At 32.0% G+C, this 22220-nt stretch overlaps 2 protein-coding genes across 3 annotated transcripts; both read left to right on the forward strand.

Annotated features, from left to right (window-relative positions):
* The first annotated feature begins 9183 nt into the window (after nucleotides 1-9183).
* On the forward strand, nucleotides 9184-12017 carry LOC122281663 (flavonoid 3'-monooxygenase). The gene is made up of 3 exons (XM_043093388.1): nucleotides 9184-9706; nucleotides 9934-10377; nucleotides 11148-12017. Exons 1-3 carry the CDS (start codon nucleotides 9254-9256, stop codon nucleotides 11787-11789), a joined length of 1539 nt encoding a protein of 512 aa, XP_042949322.1. The 5' UTR covers nucleotides 9184-9253; the 3' UTR covers nucleotides 11790-12017.
* A 2059-nt stretch (nucleotides 12018-14076) lies between these two features.
* Nucleotides 14077-18513, forward strand: LOC122282053 (protein CANDIDATE G-PROTEIN COUPLED RECEPTOR 2-like). Of its 2 annotated transcripts, none has more exons than XM_043093974.1 (6): nucleotides 14077-14636; nucleotides 15019-15210; nucleotides 17418-17571; nucleotides 17668-17770; nucleotides 17881-17962; nucleotides 18231-18513. In XM_043093974.1, exons 1-6 carry the CDS (start codon nucleotides 14361-14363, stop codon nucleotides 18306-18308), a joined length of 885 nt encoding a protein of 294 aa, XP_042949908.1. In that variant the 5' UTR covers nucleotides 14077-14360; the 3' UTR covers nucleotides 18309-18513. The 2 variants fall into 2 exon arrangements, with proteins under 2 accessions (XP_042949908.1, XP_042949907.1); XM_043093973.1 differs by having other exon boundaries at nucleotides 14078-14636; nucleotides 17418-17580.
* The last annotated feature ends 3707 nt before the right edge of the window (nucleotides 18514-22220 follow it).

Raw genomic sequence — 22220 nt, forward strand, 5'->3', positions numbered from 1 at the left:
TTAACCAAAACATAAATTTAGCCAAAAATATCCACACTTTGGCTTATCTGAATATCTCTTTGCATAAAATTTCATATCTTTGAAACTAACATCAAATATCTTCAAAATAATAATATAACATGTATATAAGATGTTTAGGATCCTCCAATAAAATTATCAAAGTCATTAGAATAGGTTTAGACCACCAAAGAGTTAAACTTTCTCAAAACAGAAACTGTTTTTTCCTCTTCCAGTTTCTAAGTTTCTAAATCTAAGAACATCTTTCATCAAAACCTTTAATCATGCAAAAATCCTCAACCAATAGTCACATATACATGTTAACAATACTCCATAAAAATTTCGGACCAATATCTATCCATTAGCTTGGTCAAAAACTCCAAACTATAACATATTCTCCAGTTTATCTCCCAGAATGACCTTTTTATAGTTTACACAATATTTGACTGACCAAATGATCTTCAAATGGGGCAAATAAGATATCCATGTAAACTAGATTAAAAAAGGAACAACTTATATGAAGGAGACTTTATGATAAAATACTTACAACAGCTTCGAAATGGGCGTGCAAAAGATCTCCTAAAATCTGTCCGAGAGAGAGTGTTTGATAATCTTTTATTAGAAGGAGTAATTGAAGATAAGTTCATGGGTGCTGGCTGGACACATTTATGGACGAGATAAGGGAGGTGATAAGGCTGGAGTTGAGAGTTGAGTGTGGTTTTCTCCTACTCAAAATATCTATAAAAGATTATCTCATAATATTCTATCCAATAATATCTACAAAAATCAACTTAAGATATTTTTATCTAATAATATCTATAAAAATCAACTCAAAATATTTTTACCCAATAATATTCACGAAAATTACCTCAAGATATTTCTTTTTATCCAATAATATCTACAGTTTTGAACAGACGTTTTGTCCGAAAATATGAAAAAATGTTATTGCGCCATAAGACTTTAAATAACTCTCCGAGTCTAATGGCACAAATCATAATACATTTTGACACTTCTAACTATCTCCAATAATCAAAAATACACTTCTGATACCATAGTAAATAATAACACTAACTATGTAGTTAGACAAAAACCTATACGATTAATGGATTCGTGAAAACTTATGGGTTTTTCACGAGATTCCTAAAGTTAATAGAAATTTCACAATTGAATTTCTAGCGGGCTGTTACATGGCCCTCACGGGTGGCTTGTTTCCACGCATGGTCTTCACGCATTGTTACCCTCCGAAAGCTCCATCGGCTACACTTGCCACACTAGCAGATTTTCCACCCTCTTTGATCTTTCATATCAGCTCAACCCCACCTCCATACCTCCGATGCAGTATGATTGTTCCTGTGTCGTAGATCTACTCTTCCGGTTAGGTTTGGTAACTAAATTCAAACATAAAATTCTTATCTCATCTCATCATTACAAATTTTTTAAATTTTCATACAAAATATAATAAACAATTCAACTTTTTCAAATCTCAATTTAACTTTTTCAAATCCTAAAACAATAATAATATTAAAATATAATATTTTAAACTTTTATCTAAAATAAAAAATTCTCATCTCACTTCCTAAACATAATCTAAGGATCTCTCTAAAAAATATCTCAAAATAATATACTGCAGTGTACCCGCTTATACTGTCTCTAGCGGTGGCTTACCTTCTAAACATCTTTTAAAATAGTATCATCTTCGTAGGACTTGGGTAGAAATCAAGAAATTGGTCTTAAAATCTATTTTTTTCACCAATCTGCATTGTAGTTATTGTATTAAGGTATTTATTGGAGAACTCCAATTCCTATATGTATTATCTTTTATTTTAATAAAATTTTCTTGTCTAGAGAAAAAAACTATAAATATATATAGTTTCTAGAAAGTTAAGAGTTGAAAAAAAAAATGTGAGTAAAATTCAAACCCAGAAAAGAATGGGAAATTAAGTAGGTGCATGGCCGCCAGACTGGTTGGTTGCAAAACTTATGTGCTACAGACCAAACCATGCATGCACGTACGCATGGCCAACCACCAGATTGGCGATGCGTGTTTGGACACGACAGTTAGTTGCATTTTTCCCTTAATTTAACTATAAATAATAATTAATATATTATAAATTAGTTAGATCTGATCTAAATTTACCCCCCATCCCCACTCTCTCCCTATTTCGTGCCGATTTAAGTGGAATTGTTGTAATATTTTTTTATGTCTTTATTTTTAATTATTATTAAAACAAAAATTTTATGTATAACTCATTTTTATTAATATTTTTAATATAAAATAAATTTTAAATTTTAAAATATATAAAAATATATCAAATTGATTATATATAATATAATTAATTGTAAAAAATGATTGATTTGTTGTCTTTTCGTCATCTTTATTTATAATTTTATAAATCATTAGGTCATTTTTTAATTTTATATAAAAATTTAAAATATTATTTTTTTAGATATTTTTGTTATTTTGAAATTTAAAAAAATTAAATTATTTATTATATATTATATAAAAATTTAAAATAAAATAAAATAATAATTTTATATTTCATACCATTTATGAAACCTGTCCTTAAAAGTCTAGAAAACAACAGAGGTGGCGGCCTGTCATTCAAACGACACGTGAGCCCCATACATTTATGGCTCTCATGTTAACGCACTGCTTTGTCAGATTATTCCCTAGGTCTCAAATACCCCCCACTCAGTTCCTTCCGAACCAGTACTGTCTTTCTGTATTACGGAAAATGGTGAAGCCACCGACACTTTCCACCGTGTCCCGATTCACTTTTATTTATTTTTTTAAATATTTGTGTTTATTTATATTTTTTATTGTGTTTATTTATTTATTTTATTTTATTTTTTAAAAAAATTGTATTAAAAAATACATTGAAAAAAGAAATAGAATTTACACAATCAATGGAAATCCTCAGCTAGAGACCCCTTTTAATTATATACTCTTCTCGTTTCTTTTAAAAAAGATAATTTTATTTGATATTATTTTGATTTAATTTTTATAATTATCAAATTATTTTGTTTTGATAATATCTTAATTTGATTTTCATAATATTGAAGACATTTATCTTATTTTATTTCAATATAATTTTTCTATAAATAGAGATGTATGTCTTGTATTCAGTAATAATTGAGAAAGTAAAGATGTACATAGCCTTCAAAGTCTCTTTTACTTTCTCTATTCTCCATCTTCTTTTATATTATATTTTACTTTCTATCATGATATCAAAGTCATTGATTAATGCTAGGATTGATCTTGTGGAATATTTATTCTTCCGCTAGCTTTAACTCTCACGAAATTTTCATCATCATTCAATTATTTATCGTCTCAAATCAATTATTTTGAGTATCTCTATTAGCTGTGAAACATTTTTTTATTGGGTTTTAATCTATTGTGTGCATTATTTGAAATCTCAGATCCAATTTTGGTCTTTTGATTTTGATCCAATTAATAGTTAACCATGATCACATATAGCTCATTGTTGGTCACAACTTCATATTTGATGTTCTAGTTACCAGTCACTTCCTCACCACCACCATCATCTCATCAGTGATCAATTAATGAATATGAAAAATACTTTTAAATTTCAAACTCAAGATTTCAAAGTTTTGTACCTTGAGTTTAAGGGGGATGTTGAAGATAATATCAAATCAATAATTTGATTTGATTTTCATAATTATCAAATCACTTTGACATCTGGATTTGATTTTCATAATGTTTAAGATATTTATATTATCTTATCTCAATGTAATTTTCTTATAAATAGGGGTGTATATATACTTTGTATTCAATAACAATTAAAAAAGTAAAGATGTAGCCATTAAAATCTCTTTCTCTATTCTCCATCTTCGTTTATGTCATATTTTATTTTCTATCAGCTTCTAACTACTGCACTAATTTGCAAGAGAAATATTTTAACTACGAGAGATCTTATAAAAGTAAACTTATAAGCTGTCAATGTTTGATGTGATATGGTAACATTAGATCTACTTTATAATAAAATAATTTTATAATCTAACATACCACATTAAGTCACATCAATTTATGAATTTATTTTTATGAAACTTTTTAATCGATATAGCACTTCTTATCTGTAATGAATGAAGTAGAAGCCCCAAAAAGCCCTCTTGGCTACGAACTCAAAAACTTTGCAACTTAGTGTAATTATAAGAAGATATGTGGAATTAATGTATAGTTTTGGACGTTAATTATATTATTAGAGGTAAATAGGTCTCTTCCATTCACTAATTAATGCATGCATGTATTTTATTAGTATCTATATCTATCAGTTGGGATGGCGAACCCCTAATGTATAGGTTTAGTGTATGTTCCAAGCTATGATTATACTGATCGGCCAAATTACAACATGCCTAACTAGCAATTAAAAGTTTAGTTTCTCTTGTTCAATATCAATCTATAATATCTACTTTATTATATAAGTGGCTATCCAACTATACAGTACATTTTCTTATTTTTTTTGTTAAGTTTTTCTGTTAACTTATTTTTCCCTTCTCTTTCCCCTGATGCTTGATATCGTGCTGTTTGGTGAAGAAACCCCATTTTCATCCTCACAGTCCGCCATCGATGCCAACTGGTACACGTCCACCCTATGACAAGATATCATAAAATGGTCTGCTCCACTACTTCTATTCCAGTAGGGGTATTTGCTTGCAACAATAATATTAATATAATCGGTGAAGATTGGAAGCATAGGAAAGTGCCATGCATGGGTCAAGTGTGTAAAAGACATCAACAATCTTGGTAATACTTAGAGGCAGGAAAAGCCTATGTGCCTCATCAGGACGAGGGGGCCAGGAAATGGCTCTCTCCTCTCTACATCTCATTGATGAATTGGCCCTCTATGGAGTAGATAGATGTAACTCATGGGCCCATAATGGACCATCGGTTTCTCTCATTCCCTGTACACCCACACCTTGAATCTCTTCACCATCTTTATGTGGCTCTGATGAAAGGCGTATGCATTCCTGTAAACGTAATTCCTGTAAATGAATTGCGTACGTTGCGGACAGCTACTCGAGTTCTGGCCAAATCTTTTCTTCGATCTTTTTTGTCCTACTCCTTTTCTTGATTTTACGCCTGAAAGAAATATGTCTACTGGGATTATCGGTGGAAGTTGAGAAAGGTGGTAAATTTAGGAAAGACTCTACCTCTGCAGGAGAAGGTGCGACTGAAACTTGTGCTGAGGTTTTGTTGCTGGTTTGTGTATATATATATATATAATATTAGTACTCGGTTGGATGCTTTTCAATTCAAAAGAAAAAAAATAATTTTATATACAGTTATTTTTACATTAATTTTTTTTAATACACGATCAATCACGTTAATAAAATATATAAAAGAGTATTTAAAAGTAAAGGTACGTGAAATTTTTGAAAGAAAAAAAAGCCACAAGAGGCCCTGTGTGCATGCGGGAAAAAGGGGGAAAAAGAACAGTGATATGGTTTGGTGCCTTGTGTAAAAGGAAAAGATAGAAGATATAGACTATTTTAACCTTTAATTATGTAGATGGAGAGACAACCAAGCCGTGGTTTTAAAAGTGACGTCTTCTCGTATAAAAGTGATGTTTCTGTAACTCAACCAGTTGGCATTTTTCCATTAATGTCAACTCTATTATTATTATAGTATTTTTTTTTTGTTCAGTTATTCCAATCACTGTATAAAGAGAGACATCCACCGAACAAATACATTTTTTGTTTATAGTTATTTTGAACCAGCGCTCCCCACCGGTGTACCCACCCCCACCCCCACCCCCACCCCACGTGAACAAATGTTCCCAACCCACCCCTACAAATCTCCACTAATTAAAAGGAATATAATAATTATTTTTTTTCCCACTTTTGGATAAGCACGCATGTCTCATGTGCATTAATGTGTCCAAATAAAATGATCATTGATGTTGGTGGTAATCAACTACTTAACCATGAGCCTTTTGTACTGTTCTTTCACAATTAATGAAAAAATAAAAAATAAAAAGAAATTAAAGCAATATATAGTTCTTAGATTAATATATTACTTATTTTTGTTTTAATTGATTAAAAGTTTTTTTTTCAAATGATTATAAGTACTATTTTGTCTTCGAATTATTGGTATTAATTATTTTATTTTTTGTGTATTAAATCAATAAATATTAATAAATAACATTATAAGGATAAGCGCGTACAAAATATTCATAAACACTACAAGTAAATATTTCGGTGTTTCAGACCTCACGTCAACAAAATATAATATATCAAAAATCATGGTCAATTTTAATCATAATTAATTAGATATTTTGAAATTTTATCAATTGATTGAACCCACCATTCAATGTTTTAACAAAAGTTAAATACTTTAAAATATTAAATAGCATAAAATAAGTACTGAAAATAATATTCCATTTCTCAATGCATGCACAAGTAATATAATTTATTCGTACTAACATATATATTATGTCTCTCACAACACACTTTTTATTTGTAAATATTGGTTTTTTAGGTTTTAATTTGTAAACATAATAATTAAGAGAAGTTGATGTGTTTTTGATTTTAAGGTTAGTGGGTATCTCTCTTTTATATATATTTTTCAGAAAGAACAAAAAAGGGTGGAGGATAATTTGATCTCACTATCTATAATTTCTATTGGTTTGCCATGTTTTGAATTTTTTTACATTTATATTCTTTACTTTTCTATTGATAATACACAAACATTAAATTCATATCACGTAAGAGCATTTATTATAGTTGGAGAACATTGTAACACATACTTCACAAAGAAAATAGGTGATTCAACTTGGTACAGACCTTGATTAACTCAAGCAACAACGTTACACAAAATTTGTTGGACGAAGGGCGCCCACCTAGGCAGTCCTGTCCCCTTCTGTACGTTACAAGCCCATGAATGCATGGGTTTAAGGTCATGCGTTACATGGCTTGTAACGTCTAATGCATGGCTTTAAGGCCATGCGTTACCTGCAGAGTAAATGCTAGCCTTTAAGGCCAGCTTTGTATGGTGAGCTATATATAATCCCCCTCATTCGATTCTTGGTGACTATCTAAATAGTAAAATATATATTTTTTTTGGTTCTATCTTGAAATAGTATTTAAGTTGTGGATTCGTTAAGTGTTATTCTAGTTTTATACTATGTAGTATAGTTCACCACTAAGAGGAAACGCTTAAAATTTGTTGATCTGGAGAAACTTGTAAAGTAATTTTATAAGCTAAATTTGAGGTACTTTCCGCTGTGCTTTCTTACAAAATTGAATGTGCTCTCGATTAATCATTTAGAAAAAGACACCAAATGATCAATTATCCCCCAAACAAGCCAAACAGTATTTTCATGTACCGAAAAAATATTTGAATGTCTATTCTACTTTTGGAAAAATTAGGACTTTAATTTGTTTATATTACTCGAGTCTACAAATTGTATTAAATTATGGTCTATTTTGAATAAATCTTTTTGTTTTCTAATATATCTAAATATGTAATTATTAAACTTTACTAACTTATTATTATCAAAAGATATTTCCTAAAATTTGTTTTTTTTTTGGTTTTTATGCATTAAGTTATACATTAATTAATTTTTTTGTAAAAAATTATATTATTTTTATTAAAAATCTTATTTCATCCAACTAGACAAACGTGCTGACCTAGTTATAAGAAAAACGAATATTTGTGACCAATCTTTTGCAACCAAAAGATTATTTACAACTCATTTTAGTTAAAAATATTCATTTCGTTAGAAATAACTGGTCATAAATAAGCAGTTTTCTTGTAGTAAATTAATTAATTAATAACTAGCTGGCCGTTTTCTTTAATTTGTACGTATGATTAATCTATTGGATCAAGAGTAATGTTATATACACTCACTTTTGTATATTTTTTGTGCATTTTATTGATATGATTGATTGTATTATTTTTTTAATATACAACCAATCATATCAATAGAATGAGTAAAAAAGTACATAAAAATAACTATACATAAAATTTTTATTAGATCAATCCATGTGCTAAATTATTCACATGGACATCATAATATATATATATATATATATATATATATATATATATATATATATATATATATATATATATGTGTGTATGTATGTTTCTATGTAAAAGAAAATAACATCTATGCCCCCCTCCTCCTCCGTGAAATAGCCCTTACAACATTTATTATTTATTTAATATTATTTAAAATATTTAAATGAAAAACAATAAATATTAGAAAAAAATCATTATCTAAAATCAAATTTTAATTTTCGCATCTTCTTCTCTTTAAAAAAGTAATTATCTGAATAAAAAAAAAATCTTATTTTTAATTTAGACTATTACAACATTTCTTTTAATTTAGACTACTTTGAATTTTCTTCATGTAAATTCTTTACTTTCTTGTTAATCATACCAAATTATAAAATTTCTATCATGTATGAACATTTATCATGTTTTGAGAATATTACAATACAAGTTTCACAAAAAAAAAAAGAATAATTCAACTTGGTGTACATCCTGATCGATTGAAGCAATAATAACACAAAAACTTCAATATCTTCTCAATTGATCACGTACCAAATGATGCTGAATGATCAATTGCACAACAAACCATGTATCATTTTAGACTAATCTTGTTGTTTTTTTCTACATTTGGAAGATAGGAGGTTTCAACTTCATACCTCCATTTTGGAGGATAGGGATAATGTCTACCAGGCCACGTGCCTTTCGTAACTAATTTTTTTTGTTAAACTTGCTAAACTTGTATTAAATTATAATATATTTTGAACTTATTTTTTTCTTTTTTAATTTATCCAAATATATAATTATTATATTTTATTAATCTATTATTATCCAAACATATTTATAAAAATTATTTTTAGGCATTAAATTATTCAATTTTTAACAAAATCATATAATTTTTATTAAAAAAAAATTCACCCAAGCAGGCAACGTCCTTTGTGGGGTTGTTACGGTCCTAGTATAAATGACAATTACGTCACAATCCTCAAAAAAGTCCAAAAAATGATCTACATGGTACGGAGGATAGCATCGAAAAAGAGGTAGCTATCCAACCTCGCCCTCTCCCATAGAAGCTAACATTCAAAACCAACCCAACTAGCACACACATGCATGCACGCGTTTCAACCAACCCGTGAATATCACTAGTACTTACCCACATGTATCTTCCCCACCCCCCCCCCGGCCCCTTTAACTTGAGGACCTCCATGCCCATAGATTCACAGCACAGACAAAAAGCTCGCCATGTCTCCTTCCTCTCTCATTCTCGCCACCATTTTCTTCGCTATCTTCCTCTTTTACCTCCTCAAGCTTACCACTAGCCGCCGCCGCCACCGCCTTCCCCTCCCTCCGGGCCCAAAGCCATGGCCGATCATCGGAAACTTGCCCCACATGGGCGCCGTGCCTCACCACTCCCTCGCCGCCCTCGCCCGCAACTACGGCCCCCTCATGCACCTCCGTCTCGGCTTCGTTGATGTCGTCGTCGCGGCGTCAGCGTCCGTTGCCTCCCAGTTCTTGAAGACCCATGACCAAAATTTCTCGAGCCGACCGCCTAACTCCGGTGCCAAGTATATTGCTTACAATTACCAGGACCTCGTGTTCGCCCCCTACGGCCCCCGGTGGCGCATGCTCCGGAAGATTAGCTCCGTCCATCTCTTCTCCGGAAAGGCCTTGGATGATTTCAGACATGTCCGCCAGGTTTGACTCGAGCATGTATATATATATATATTTATATACACACATACATATACATACACACAAAAATATATATGAATATATGACATGACAAGTATTTAATTTTCATGTTTATGAACTTTGTATTTGCAAACTCGCATGCGTGGATCAGAAACATGTAGAAAGTGGGTCCTAAATTAATGCCTTGCAAGAAGGATTAAAAAATAATAATAATAATTGATGCTGATCAGGAAGAGGTGGCAGTTCTAGCAAGAGCCCTAGCAGACGCAGGCTCCAAGCCAGTGAACTTGGCACAATTGCTCAATGTTTGCACTGTAAACGCACTAGGGAGGGTGATGCTAGGCCGGAGAATGTTCGGAGATGGTAGCGGCGGCGGTGATGACAAGGCGGACGAGTTCAAATCAATGGTGGTGGAGGTGATGGTACTGGCCGGAGTGTTCAACGTCGGTGACTTTATCCCGGCACTGGAGTGGCTAGACTTACAGGGGGTGGCAGCTAAGATGAAGAAGCTCCACAAGAGGTTCGACACGTTTTTGACAGCCATCGTTGAGGAGCACAAAAGGAGCGATGCTGGGCAGCACGTGGACATGTTGAGCACTTTGATTTCTTTGAAGGAGTCTGATGATGGTGAGGGAGGGAAGCTCACAGACACAGAGATCAAAGCCTTACTTTTGGTACCACTCTCTCTTTCTCTCTCTCTACAATGATCACTTTTCAAGCATTTTCCTTCAATTTTATCCGAGGAAAACATTACGTGCACAGATGATTTCTACCGAAATGCATTTTTTATTTTAAGTAAATATTTTTAAATGAATATATAATTTTTTTTATTTTTAAAAAATATCTAAATAAGTTTAAAAAATGATGAAAGAAAAAATAAAATAAAAATATTTGTAGTGATCGGTAATGATCTACTGACGTAGGAAACGTCCTTTTATCTAATAGTTACAATATTTTTAAATTTTTTAAAAAAATTAATACTATTTTTTAAATTTTAAAATAAAAATAATATTTTAATTTTATAATATTTTTATTCAACTTTTTCACTCTTTATTATCAAGATTTAATAAAATATTTTAATTTAAATTATTTTATTATTATTTACAAATTAATTTTTATATTTTATTTATTTTTTTACAAATTACTATTTTTTTAAAAAAATTATACTCATCATTTCTATACCACATATCACGTAAATTCGTACAAGATTTCCTTAAAAATTTTGAAGTTTCCTTTCTAGATTTTTCCATGATCATAGTCTGATGCTGAACACACAAAGAAATGTATAAATAAAATTACCTATTATTCTGTATATTAATATTAATTTTTTTATATTTAAAATTTAAATTATTATTATTTTTAATAAAATTTATCTGTGAACTATTTATTAATTTATTTAATGTTGTTGGGTTGTGGAGCTGAAATTAGTGATTCATGGTTGCAGAATATGTTCACAGCAGGCACTGACACCTCATCTAGTACAGTCGAATGGGCCATAGCAGAACTCGTACGGCACCCCAACATCTTGGCCCATGTCCAACGGGAGCTTGACTCCGTTGTCGGTCGAGATCGGCTCGTAAGCGAGTTAGACCTACCCCAACTCCCCTACTTCCAGGCCGTCATTAAGGAGACCTTCCGGCTCCACCCATCGACTCCCCTCTCTCTGCCACGGATGGCGTCCGAAGATTGTGAAATCAACGGCTACCACATCCCCAAGGGATCCACCCTTTTGGTCAATGTATGGGCCATATCTCGGGATCCAGAGCAATGGGAAAGCCCGCTAGAGTTTAGGCCCGAGAGATTCCTTCCCGGTAGCAGCAAGGCCCATGTTGATGTTAGAGGGAATGATTTTGAAGTCATACCATTTGGTGCTGGGCGTAGAATATGTGCTGGCATGAGCTTGGGGTTGCGCATGGTTCAGCTCCTAACAGCAACCCTAGTCCATGCATTTGATTGGGAATTGGCCGACGGATTGATGCCTGAGAAGCTGAACATGGATGAAGCATATGGGTTGACCCTGCAACGCGCCGCGCCCTTAATGGTGCACCCTCGACCGAGGCTGTCCCCGCAGGCTTATCGAGCATAATCTCGAAAAGGGTTAAGGACAAAAGGATTATAGTTTGTATGCTTTTTGAGTAATGCTGTCTACGGTTTGTGTTTATCTTACTCTTTAGTCTTTGATATGGTTTATATGAAGAATGCACATGAAATAATCCTCTAGAAGGCAGACTGTTTGAACAAGAAGTAAACAATTTTAATGTTGTACGTGTATTCCACAATATTTTATATTATTTATAAGTCGGTATATGAAAAACACTTTTCATACTATAATCCTTTTATATTATTTATTCTCTAAAGAAGTTTAAAATTAAATTGTCTTGAAAATTAAACTTGTCATGTTAATAGTGTGAAAAGTGCATACTCAACATTTCATTTTACAATATTTAATATTTTTTTTTATAAATAATATGAATTTTACTACATATAAATAAAGTCGCATATTAATCTACGTATCAATACTGATTTCTTCATATTCAAAATTTAAATTAATATTGTTTTCAATAAAATCTACTTTTTAATCAATTATATTAAATTAGTGCGCAGATTAATATACAATTATACTTACAACTAGATTTTTTTAAATAATATTAAAGACAGTGCTACTCCCACAGAGGAAGTCCACCGACGAGACAAAAGTGTTTTTATTTTTTTCTTTTTCTAATTCTTTTTTAAATTTATTAAAAAATCTAAAAAATAAATAAAAAATAGAATCGGTAATCCATCATATGTGGGATAAGCATTTCCCTAATATTAAATGGTGTAGAACCCACAATTCATCTACCTATGTTGTGATTCATATTTTCTCTAAAAGTGAGAAAGACATCCATCACAAAATGAATGAAGATTAAAACTAAAAAAAATAAAAATAAAGAGCACTATCAAATAATTTTCAGTCGATGCCTAAAGAACAACAAACAAATAAAATATCTCTTTATAATTCATAAAGATAAATATCAATTTTAATTAAAAGTTTTTTTAATCACACTCATCTACAATTACCAAGTTTCAATGATTTGATATGTCAAATACCAAAAACGAATATTTATACTGTTTTTCCCCTTCTCTATCTCTTATTTTTTATCTACTCTATTTTCGCTTATTCTATTTTCTCCCTTTTAAACTATTCCCTTCCTTCTTTTTTAATTTTATTCTAAATTTATAACAGATCGTTTCTTTCACTTTTATTTGCATATTAAAGAAGATAATGTACATCAGCCACTATTCACCCCACAATTCATACCTGATGTGGCTTTCACTTTTTTCTTATTTTTTTTTTATATCAGACTCATCGTATTATCTGATTTTATTCTCTCTCCTCAAACGTTTTCACTAAACTCATCTCTCTCATCGACCTCTCTTCTCAAGCTCTCTCTCTCTTCGACCTCTCTCTCTCATTAAACTCCCTCTCTCTCATCAAGCTCTCTCTTCTTAAGTTCTTTTTCATTGAGGGAGAAATTGCATAAAAGAGGAGGAGATGAAGGGGATGATTTTGTGGGAGAGATGAAGGGATTATGGTAGAATCGGTTTATTTCTTAATGAACCCGATTTCCTATGTAAAATGTGGGGTGTGTGGTGATAAATCGGTTGATAAGTAACTTATTTCTTAAAAGAAACAAAAAGTCTTTCATCAAAAAATATAAATTATAGTCAAATAAATTAAACAAAGTTAGTATTTGTTTCAAAATCAAATTATTTCATGCACTTTTTTAGAGAAGTATGACGTGTAAAACCATCTAATAAAATATACAAAAGAATTATATAACATTTTAAATGCATTCATTTCATGTACAATGATTTTTTTAGAATACATTTAAAATAAAAATTACTTAAAAGTATATATTAGAAACGTAGAGTGATTAATTAATCTTTAGGTTGCGACGGATCACCTTACTTTAAGACGGATTTTTTCACTCCGAGGTCGGGGGTGGTGGCCAAATGGAGTGGACAACCAACCATCTAGAGGTGGTTAGACTACTGCTTCGGTTAAAATGAAAAAAAATATTCATAATTTAAAAAATAATAAAAAATGAAAAAAACAATGTTTATAATTATAAACTTAAAAAAATATTTTAATTATAAAAAAATAAATTTATAAATTAATATAATTTTATGTGATCTTTTATATTATAAAACAAATATAATATATTAAGTCAGGTAAGTTTGTATGTTATTTTAGTAAAATCTCTACCTTTATTTAAATTAAAAAAATAAAGTAATAATCAAGTTATTCTTAAAAAATATAAATATTTAAAATAAATAAATAAATAAATAAAAATAAAAATAATAAAAACTGGCTTGGCCAAGCATTCTGAGTAAAATCATAAAATTGCAAATTCAGCAAAAATTGAAGTCTCCGTTTCATTATCGATTCAAATCCTCCACCCGTCTCCTTTCATCAATCCAACAGAACCAACTAACTTGCGTTTTCTTTTCCTTCTGCCCTTACTATTTTCTTTTCTTTTTTTCTCACCAGCCAAACAAGGTTTTCTCTTGCCCTCTCAATCTCGATGTCAATTCTCAACCGTACAAATTAGGGTTTTCATTACTACTACCCTCTATTCTTAGTTCGACTCTCCCTCTCCTTCTGGAAAGAAAGATGTCCGCAAGTCTCCAAGTCAGCACCGACTCTTCCCTCTCTGCCCCGAGCCTTCCTGCTAAAACCGATGGCCATAATTTGCTCGAGTCCGAGTGCCAAGCACCCTGGTTCGTAGCCGTTCTGGTCGTCTTCTCCGTCGTCTTCGTGGTCTACCTTGCCGCCCATGCCAAGAAGAACCTGAAGAAGCTCTACACCCGACGCTCCTACGTTACGATTTCCTATTATGCCCTCCTCTGGCTCGTTACCGCTCTCAACCTCGGTTGGTCGTCTCTCCAGGTGCTCCCCCTCCCTCCCTTTGTTTCGAACTCACTTTTTCCTTGTTATTTGTACGTTTTCTGTGCTTGTCTTGTGTGGTTGATTAACTTCAAAGTTGATCCGGACTGGCGAGCTCTTTGCACAAAAGATTGTTTTGCAATAATCGTAGTACTAGCGCGAGTAGATTTATTTGTTTTTGTTTTGAATGGGATGAAGGATGCGATAATGATGATCAAAATACTATTGGTCGGGTCGCTTATTAATGAAGAATTAATACTTATATATATATATATATATATAACATACTATTGGTCGAGTGGTGGAGAGTGGTAGGCCTTAATCTTGGGGCAAGAAAATATTTATTTAGGACCTAATTGGTTGAAATTTGATTTTGATGAAACAGACTTGGCAATGCTCTCCTGGAAAGGTGGCGGGGTGGAATCTCCTTTCGTTATTCACAACATCTGGGATGCTTTGTTTGGAGATTAGCTTGTTGGCTTTCTTACTCCAGGACGATTATGCTAGTGGGTTGGATGCTTTAGCACATAACTTCGCTGTCTCAGGGATCATTGTAGGGGTGGATATGCTTCTTAAGGTAACATTTCGCTTCTGGTTAAAGCGGTGCTATGTTATGGCCTCATCGTGCAGTATTTTAATGCTTATTTTCCAATTATGATGGTTTTAATTTTTCACTGTCGCCTGTTTGATATCTATGTTGAGGGTTTGTAAGTTCTGTTCCCTCGTTTACTTGTGATCTAATTTATTGTTATAATCTTCGCTGTGGAATTTTCATGCAAATATTATCTTATTTACTCAAACATAACCTCTTTACTGTTTTGTAATCTCGTCTGCTCTTTCATTTAAGTACTAAGAGCTAAATGAGATCTATTTAAGTTGACTAAGTTGTGCTGTTGGCAAAGCACTATTTTATACTGGCAAAGAAACCGAGAGTTCTGGAGTGTTTTTAGGTTAGAATCTTTCCTTCAGTGAAATCTATTTAAGATTGTTGTGTGCAACTCATGGCTTTGCACTAGCATGATATAAAAAAAAATTGCATGCGTGCTAGAGTTGAGTTTTATTATGTCTACTGTTAGCAAAAACATACTTTGTTAATGTATCCATCATAATTTTGGTATTGTACAAACCATGAAAAATAGAAGTGCAGGTGTGTCCAAGCTCTTCTAGTAATGTTGGAGTGGGTTTTGATGTATACGTTATAATTTGGATGTGGGGCAGGTATTGGACATTTGTATAACTGATAAGGTTGGAAGTAGTTGGTTATTTATTAGTTGGTTGTGATAACTGATAAGATATCACATTCTTCTCAATTATGAACATACATCATGGAAATGAACTTCCTAAAGTCTTGTGTATTATTAGTTGCGTTAACATGTGACTAGTATTAAGTGTGTGCCTATGCACCCCTTAGGGGTTGGCTCAAGTGGTAAAAGCCTTGGACTTGGGGGTATGCTCCCTCATGTCTAAGGTTCAAATTCCCTTGAGTGGAAACAATCTTTAGGGGCCATTGACCTAGGGGATTTTCTTTTTAAATTACCGAAGGTGCACTTGTTGGAAACTCCTTGCTGAGATCCTGTGCACCCCCGGGATTAGTCTAGACGTTATTCCTGTCCACCCAGTGCCAAGAAAAAAGAAAGTATTAAGTGTGTGGCTATGATAAATGCTTCCAATCATAGTGAAAGGAAAAACCTAAAAAGTAGAAAAGCGGAATCTACTTGCAACAATGCAATAATATTGTTACTAATTTGTATAGTAGCGATCACTTTAATTACCTAGTAACTTTTATAGAGTGCTTAAGCTAACTTAGATACATGTTACACCATGAATGAGCTTATTTAAGGATGATATTAGTGGTGAAATAATTATCTGCATTGTATTCCATGAAACCACAAGTGTTTTTTTTTTTTTTTTTTTTTGTGAATTAAGAAAAATTCTAATCATCATCCTCACACCACACATAATTTTTTTAATTTTTTTCTCTTACCAAATGTATGGTGTATGGATGATGAATAGAATAATTCAATTAGTTTAGGAAGAATAAAATAAAAAAAATTAAAATAAGTAAAAATAAATAAAAATAAGTGTAGTAGTATGTGGTGGTGTGTGGGGATGATGAGTAGCAAAGCTTGTGAATTAATATCTGGGAGGATGAGCCAATGAATGGCTGTATTCTTCATTTACGTTACATACCCGCGTCTAGTTCTGGACAAAATGCACATGCATATTTGCTTGTGTTTTAAGTTTTCTGAAATTATTTGTCTTTGTTGAAATAAGAGCTTCTGGGAGGAGGAGGATCTTGAGGATCTTTCCTTTCTTTGGGCACACATGGTGATTGTGCAGTGATGCAGCAAGTCACAATGTGCGTTGATACAGCAACAAATGACCAATTGATTCCCCACTCTTCTTACTCATGCAGCACCCAGCCATTACTAAAACTTCCTCCTCTTCAACTTATCCACAGTAAGGGTCTTCCCCAATGCGGCACTCCACGCACGGAAGGCCACCCTCTATAGAGTGCCTGATCACATCTTATCCTCCTCCTCCAACCTAATGGTTGAAGAATAAGGAAGCAGCTCTTATTCCCCGCATGTGCTGATTGAATAAATGTGATATTCCATCATCTCAATTTCTGTCCTTTGGTAGTTGAAGCTACTATTTACTTTATAAGCATGGAATCCAAATTAGAAACCAGTCTCCCATCGTTTATTTACTTGTGCTATTACATTCTTGTACATCTATTGGAATGATAGTTGGCTTTTTCATTATCGGATACTTCATTTTCAGGTAATTTATGTATTTGGGTTTGGGGTTCCTCTGTTCCTCGATGGGGTTGGAAGTACAAATAAGGTGAAGTGGGGTTTATGGATCATGCATAAGCTATTGCTAACTGCAGCTTACGGCTACATTTTGTTTGTGCATTTCTCAAAATCGAGAGACAGTATGCCTCGTGAGTTCATTTCAAATTCTGTCATCTTCATAGTTCTTGCAGGATTTATTCTAATTGTGTGTGAAATTGTTTCATTATCTTCTGCAGCCAGACCAGCATTCTACAATTACATCGTGATAATGTTTACAGTTGGTGCAGTAGCATTATTTGGATGTGGGCTTGCCGTGATGGGGGCCAGCTTCGGGATTTGGTACTCTAAATTTCAAGTTTGTCAAATTGAAATATAAACTTGGAGCTCCTATTTTCATTATTTGCATTCAAGTTGGCACTGAGATATTGGTTGTCTCACCTTTGATGCAGGTTGTATAACCTCACCGTTTTCTGCTATCACTCGCTCTATCTTCCTTTCCTCTATGTAACTTTTCTAGCTGATTTTTTCCAGGTGATTCCTCCACCACATACTGTAGTTATAGAAATATTGTTTTCTTGTTTTGATGTGTGCACGGAGAATGGAATAATGCTATATATAGTCATAGGTTGTGCAGCGTATTCTTTTTGAAAAAGAGTGATGTTCATTATTAAAAAATTAATGTTTTCAAGTGAGTCTTATATTAACTTATCTTTTTCAAAAGGACGTCTGCTCACTCTATTACTCTGCTAATATCATTTCTCCAGAGAATATGACAAGTTCACGTTTTGAACGTTTACAGGAGGATGATTTTCTGTTGGAAAACGCATATTACTCCGAGATGAAGGATGCTGGGTTTTTTGATGCTGATTGGGATTAGTCGATTTACAATTTGTGCATAGGGTAGGATGTAGGCTTAGGCTTTGTTGTACAGACTGTATGTAAATTAACTTAAAAAAAGACACTTCTCTTGAATTCTGCGCATTAAATGTAACAGAGGAAATTCGTTTCTTTCTTATGCACATACAAAGGTCAATGCACATTTGGTTGGATGATCCAAATTGGAGAATATTTTATAAGGCCAACATTAAACGTTGTAGATCCACATATTGCCTATTTTTATCTTTGATTGAACTACCCAATTCGATCAGACAACTGGAGAAAATTTCTTAGTGTTGTAACTTAACTCTTACAATTACTAAATTTGGGGAAAAAAAATAAAATAAGCGAAGGCTTAATTTATATAAAAACTTGTAAAAGTAGATAGATAGAATGAAAATTTATAATTTATTAGGATAATTTATTTTTGATATGTTTTGTTTTTAAACTTGTGGAAGGGAAAATTATATTTGTCTAGTTGTTTGGATAAAATTTTTCTAATATATTTTTTTTCCTGAGGTTATTGTTTTCTCCCCCATAAAAAATACTTAAATATTAGATATTGTTAAAGATATAAAATTTTTAATATTTAAAACATGGACAATGCTACTAGGATCGAAAATATGGACCCAGAGAGTAGACGTGATGGTGTAAATCTATTTATTTTTTATTATTTTCAACCATTTTTTTATAAATCTTTAAACATGTTTAAAAAATAAAAAAATATAAAAAATATCAATTCACTAATAATCAATTCCTTAATCATTAAATAAAAATAAAAAATAAAAAATACAATCAGTCAAGATTGTTGGTCCATTTTTTCGATTCAAGAAGCATTTTTCTTAAAACATAATATTTATATTGAAATATTTAAAATTTTAATTTATCTTATAAATCAAATTAGATATCTTGTAAATAGTATATGGGAGTGAAAGATTTAAAATGGGAAACATATTAATAATTGCCTAATTTATTATTTTTTTCCAACATGGCAGACATTTTTTCTTTTGCCACATACTAAAAGAGTGGTGCTACTCTATCGCCTGAGTAACACTGCTCATTATTATCGCTAGACACTTTTAAACTTCATTCTATTTTTATTTTTATTTTTTCACATTTTTAATATATTTAAATATTTTAAAAATAAAAAATATACTAATACACTTAAAATCACTTATTTAATCATTAAATATTTTTTTTTTTTTTTTTTTGCCGAGTAGTCAATTAGAGCAATAAGTCTTAGACGGGAAAGTAGCTTTTTTTCCGTATTAAAAATATGAGTACTGCTAGGGACAGGCACAGAATGGTGCCTCCGCGCGAACGCCTTTGACATGGCAAAATGCCACGTCATCAATTATATTAAAAAAAAAAGTGTAGAAAAAGAGTGAAAAGCAAAACAGCGGGAAGAAAGGTTATTTCAAGCTTGGATAGCAGATCTCCTCCTTCTCTCAGATTTCTTCATCTCCCAAGTTTGGAAATCGCAGATTTCATCCTTCTCTCAGACCTCTTCATCTCTCAGGTTTGGAAATCACAGATCTCATCCTTTCTGGGTTCTTTTATTTTTTGTTTTTTACTTTTTTTGTTCTTTTTCAAGTTCGGCTTGCTTCGGCTACACCCTCTATAATTTTGAACGCCCTTCAGCTAGGTTTTATATGCTTTTTAGATTCAACTTCTGGGTACGTTGCTATGTTTGTAGGTATTCAGTGGCTCAGCGTGCTGAGACTCAGGGTAGGAGCGAAGCCGTCGGGTCATTGAGAAGGTAAAGAGGGTTTTCCACTCCACTATCCCATTTCCAAAATGTTGTGCCTCCCTTTCCTAAGATAATATATTAAGAATTTGTAGGGTTAATAAATAAAAAATATGTCGTAGGTTGATTTGCTTCAGATTATATAAAGATTTTGTTGGAAAGTTTTTGCAATTATTTAAGGTTAGCTTGCCTAGTATAACAGAGTTGAGAAATCATAATGAAGAAGTCTAATACGGATAATCTCTTGTTCAATATACAATTAATCTTTTTATATTTATCTATATGTATTAACATAGCTTATTATCTTTGTTGCAAAGCCATGGAGAAAAGCCTTAAGTATTTATTGAATATTCCATCATCGGATTTTGGTGGACATATTATCTCATGGGCTTTACTATGAAAACCCCTATTAATTTGTTAATGAAGCCATTGCAAATTTATAAGGTTATGGAAAAGGCCAAATTGACTGTGGGTTAAAGGGCATGATGGCATATGCTCTGATAGAAGTACCAACTTGTATAGAGAAGTGACATCAGATGCTTTTATAGCCGACTCCAAATACTTTTTTTGATAAGTATGGTAAACTTTACTCAAAGTGCAAAGGGGCACAACCCAAATACATCTGAAATATATGAAAGCAAACACCTAACTGCATATTTCTAGCAGCAGATTTTGCAGCACATATGTTGATGAATATGCAGCTGCCATATCACCTTCGAAACCCTGTTAATAATTTCTGTCTATAGAGCAGATTTTTTTGCTAAAAACTGCTGCCCCAGTTTTTCTTTTTTTTCCATTAGTCTGATGAAGTCATCCTATCTCAAAATTGTCAGATAATGAATAAGATATTCCAGATTGATGAATTTTCTTATATGGAAGTTGTGCCATGGTAACTTGGGATGTTGTGTGTTGGTGGCATGGGATAGTATATTTCATTTGTGTGTTGGTTTGAGCTGATGTGTGTTGGTATTTATGCTGGTATATATGGTATCTGCTTACTTTAGGAAGTGGGATTACTTGCTGGTCCCACATTGGATTTTGACATATTGAGTATTTGAAACTACTTTGATTGTATTGCAAACTTTTATGCAAACTATTAATTAATTGAGGTTCATTGTTAAGGTAGTTACCTTTTGGAATTGTGAAGCCTTTTGGAATTGTGAAGATGGGGAAAGAGAAATGTTGAACCCAAGGTTTCAAGTTTCATGTGATTTTAAATCTACATATGGATTTTGATGATAACAAATGAATTCAAAGAATAAAGGAGTTTCAAACTCAAGTTGTTCACACAATGGAATCAAGCACATCAAAGAACCAAGCATGAACAAGAAGGAAACAAGTTCACATTAAAGTCATAGAGTAATGTTGTAAATCTCTTAAAATTCGAAATTAGGATTAATGCTCAAAATTAATATTTTATCATAAAGCATTAAAATACATTTTCTACATGTGCATGAATATTTTTGAAAATTAAATTTGAAAATTTTGAAAGATGATTGATTGTCATCTTTTGCATGTATATGCCTTGATTAAAAGGTTGAACTTTGAAAATATTAAAAATGATTGATTGTCATCTTTCACATGTGCATGTTTTATTTGAATATTTTCAAAAGTGATTGATGCTTTTTTAGACTTATACAAAAGGTAGATGATTTTGTTTGAAAAATTTGAAAAGTAAAGTGTGCTCATTTTGTCATATACAAAAAGTAAAAGATTAGGTTTGAATTTTTTGAAAAGGAAAGTGTGTTCCTTTTGTCATATGCAAAAAGTAAAAGATTAAGTTTGAATTTTTTGAAAAGGAAAGTGTGCTCATTTTGTCATATGCCAAAATAAAAGATTAGGTTTGATTTTTTTTTTTAAAAGTGAATGATGTTATCTTTTACAATTGAAAAAGAAGAACTTTTTATTTGAATTTTTTGAAAAAGTGAATGATGTTGTCTTTTACATGTGAATCTTTTTAAATTTGAATATGAAGTCTTATATGCCTATAAATAGATCATTTGAGAGCTTCACATTTACAACACCAAGAGCACACAACATTCATTCAAAACTTTTATTCTCTCTTCTCTAAGTATTGAGCCTTAATCTTTGTTCATTTTGAGAGATATAGTTTGCGCTGTATTATTCTTATTTCACTCATTGAGGAGTGTTTTTTGATAATCTACC

This window comes from Carya illinoinensis, chromosome 11, assembly GCF_018687715.1.
Source record: "Carya illinoinensis cultivar Pawnee chromosome 11, C.illinoinensisPawnee_v1, whole genome shotgun sequence".
Classification (NCBI taxonomy): Eukaryota; Viridiplantae; Streptophyta; class Magnoliopsida; order Fagales; family Juglandaceae; genus Carya; species Carya illinoinensis.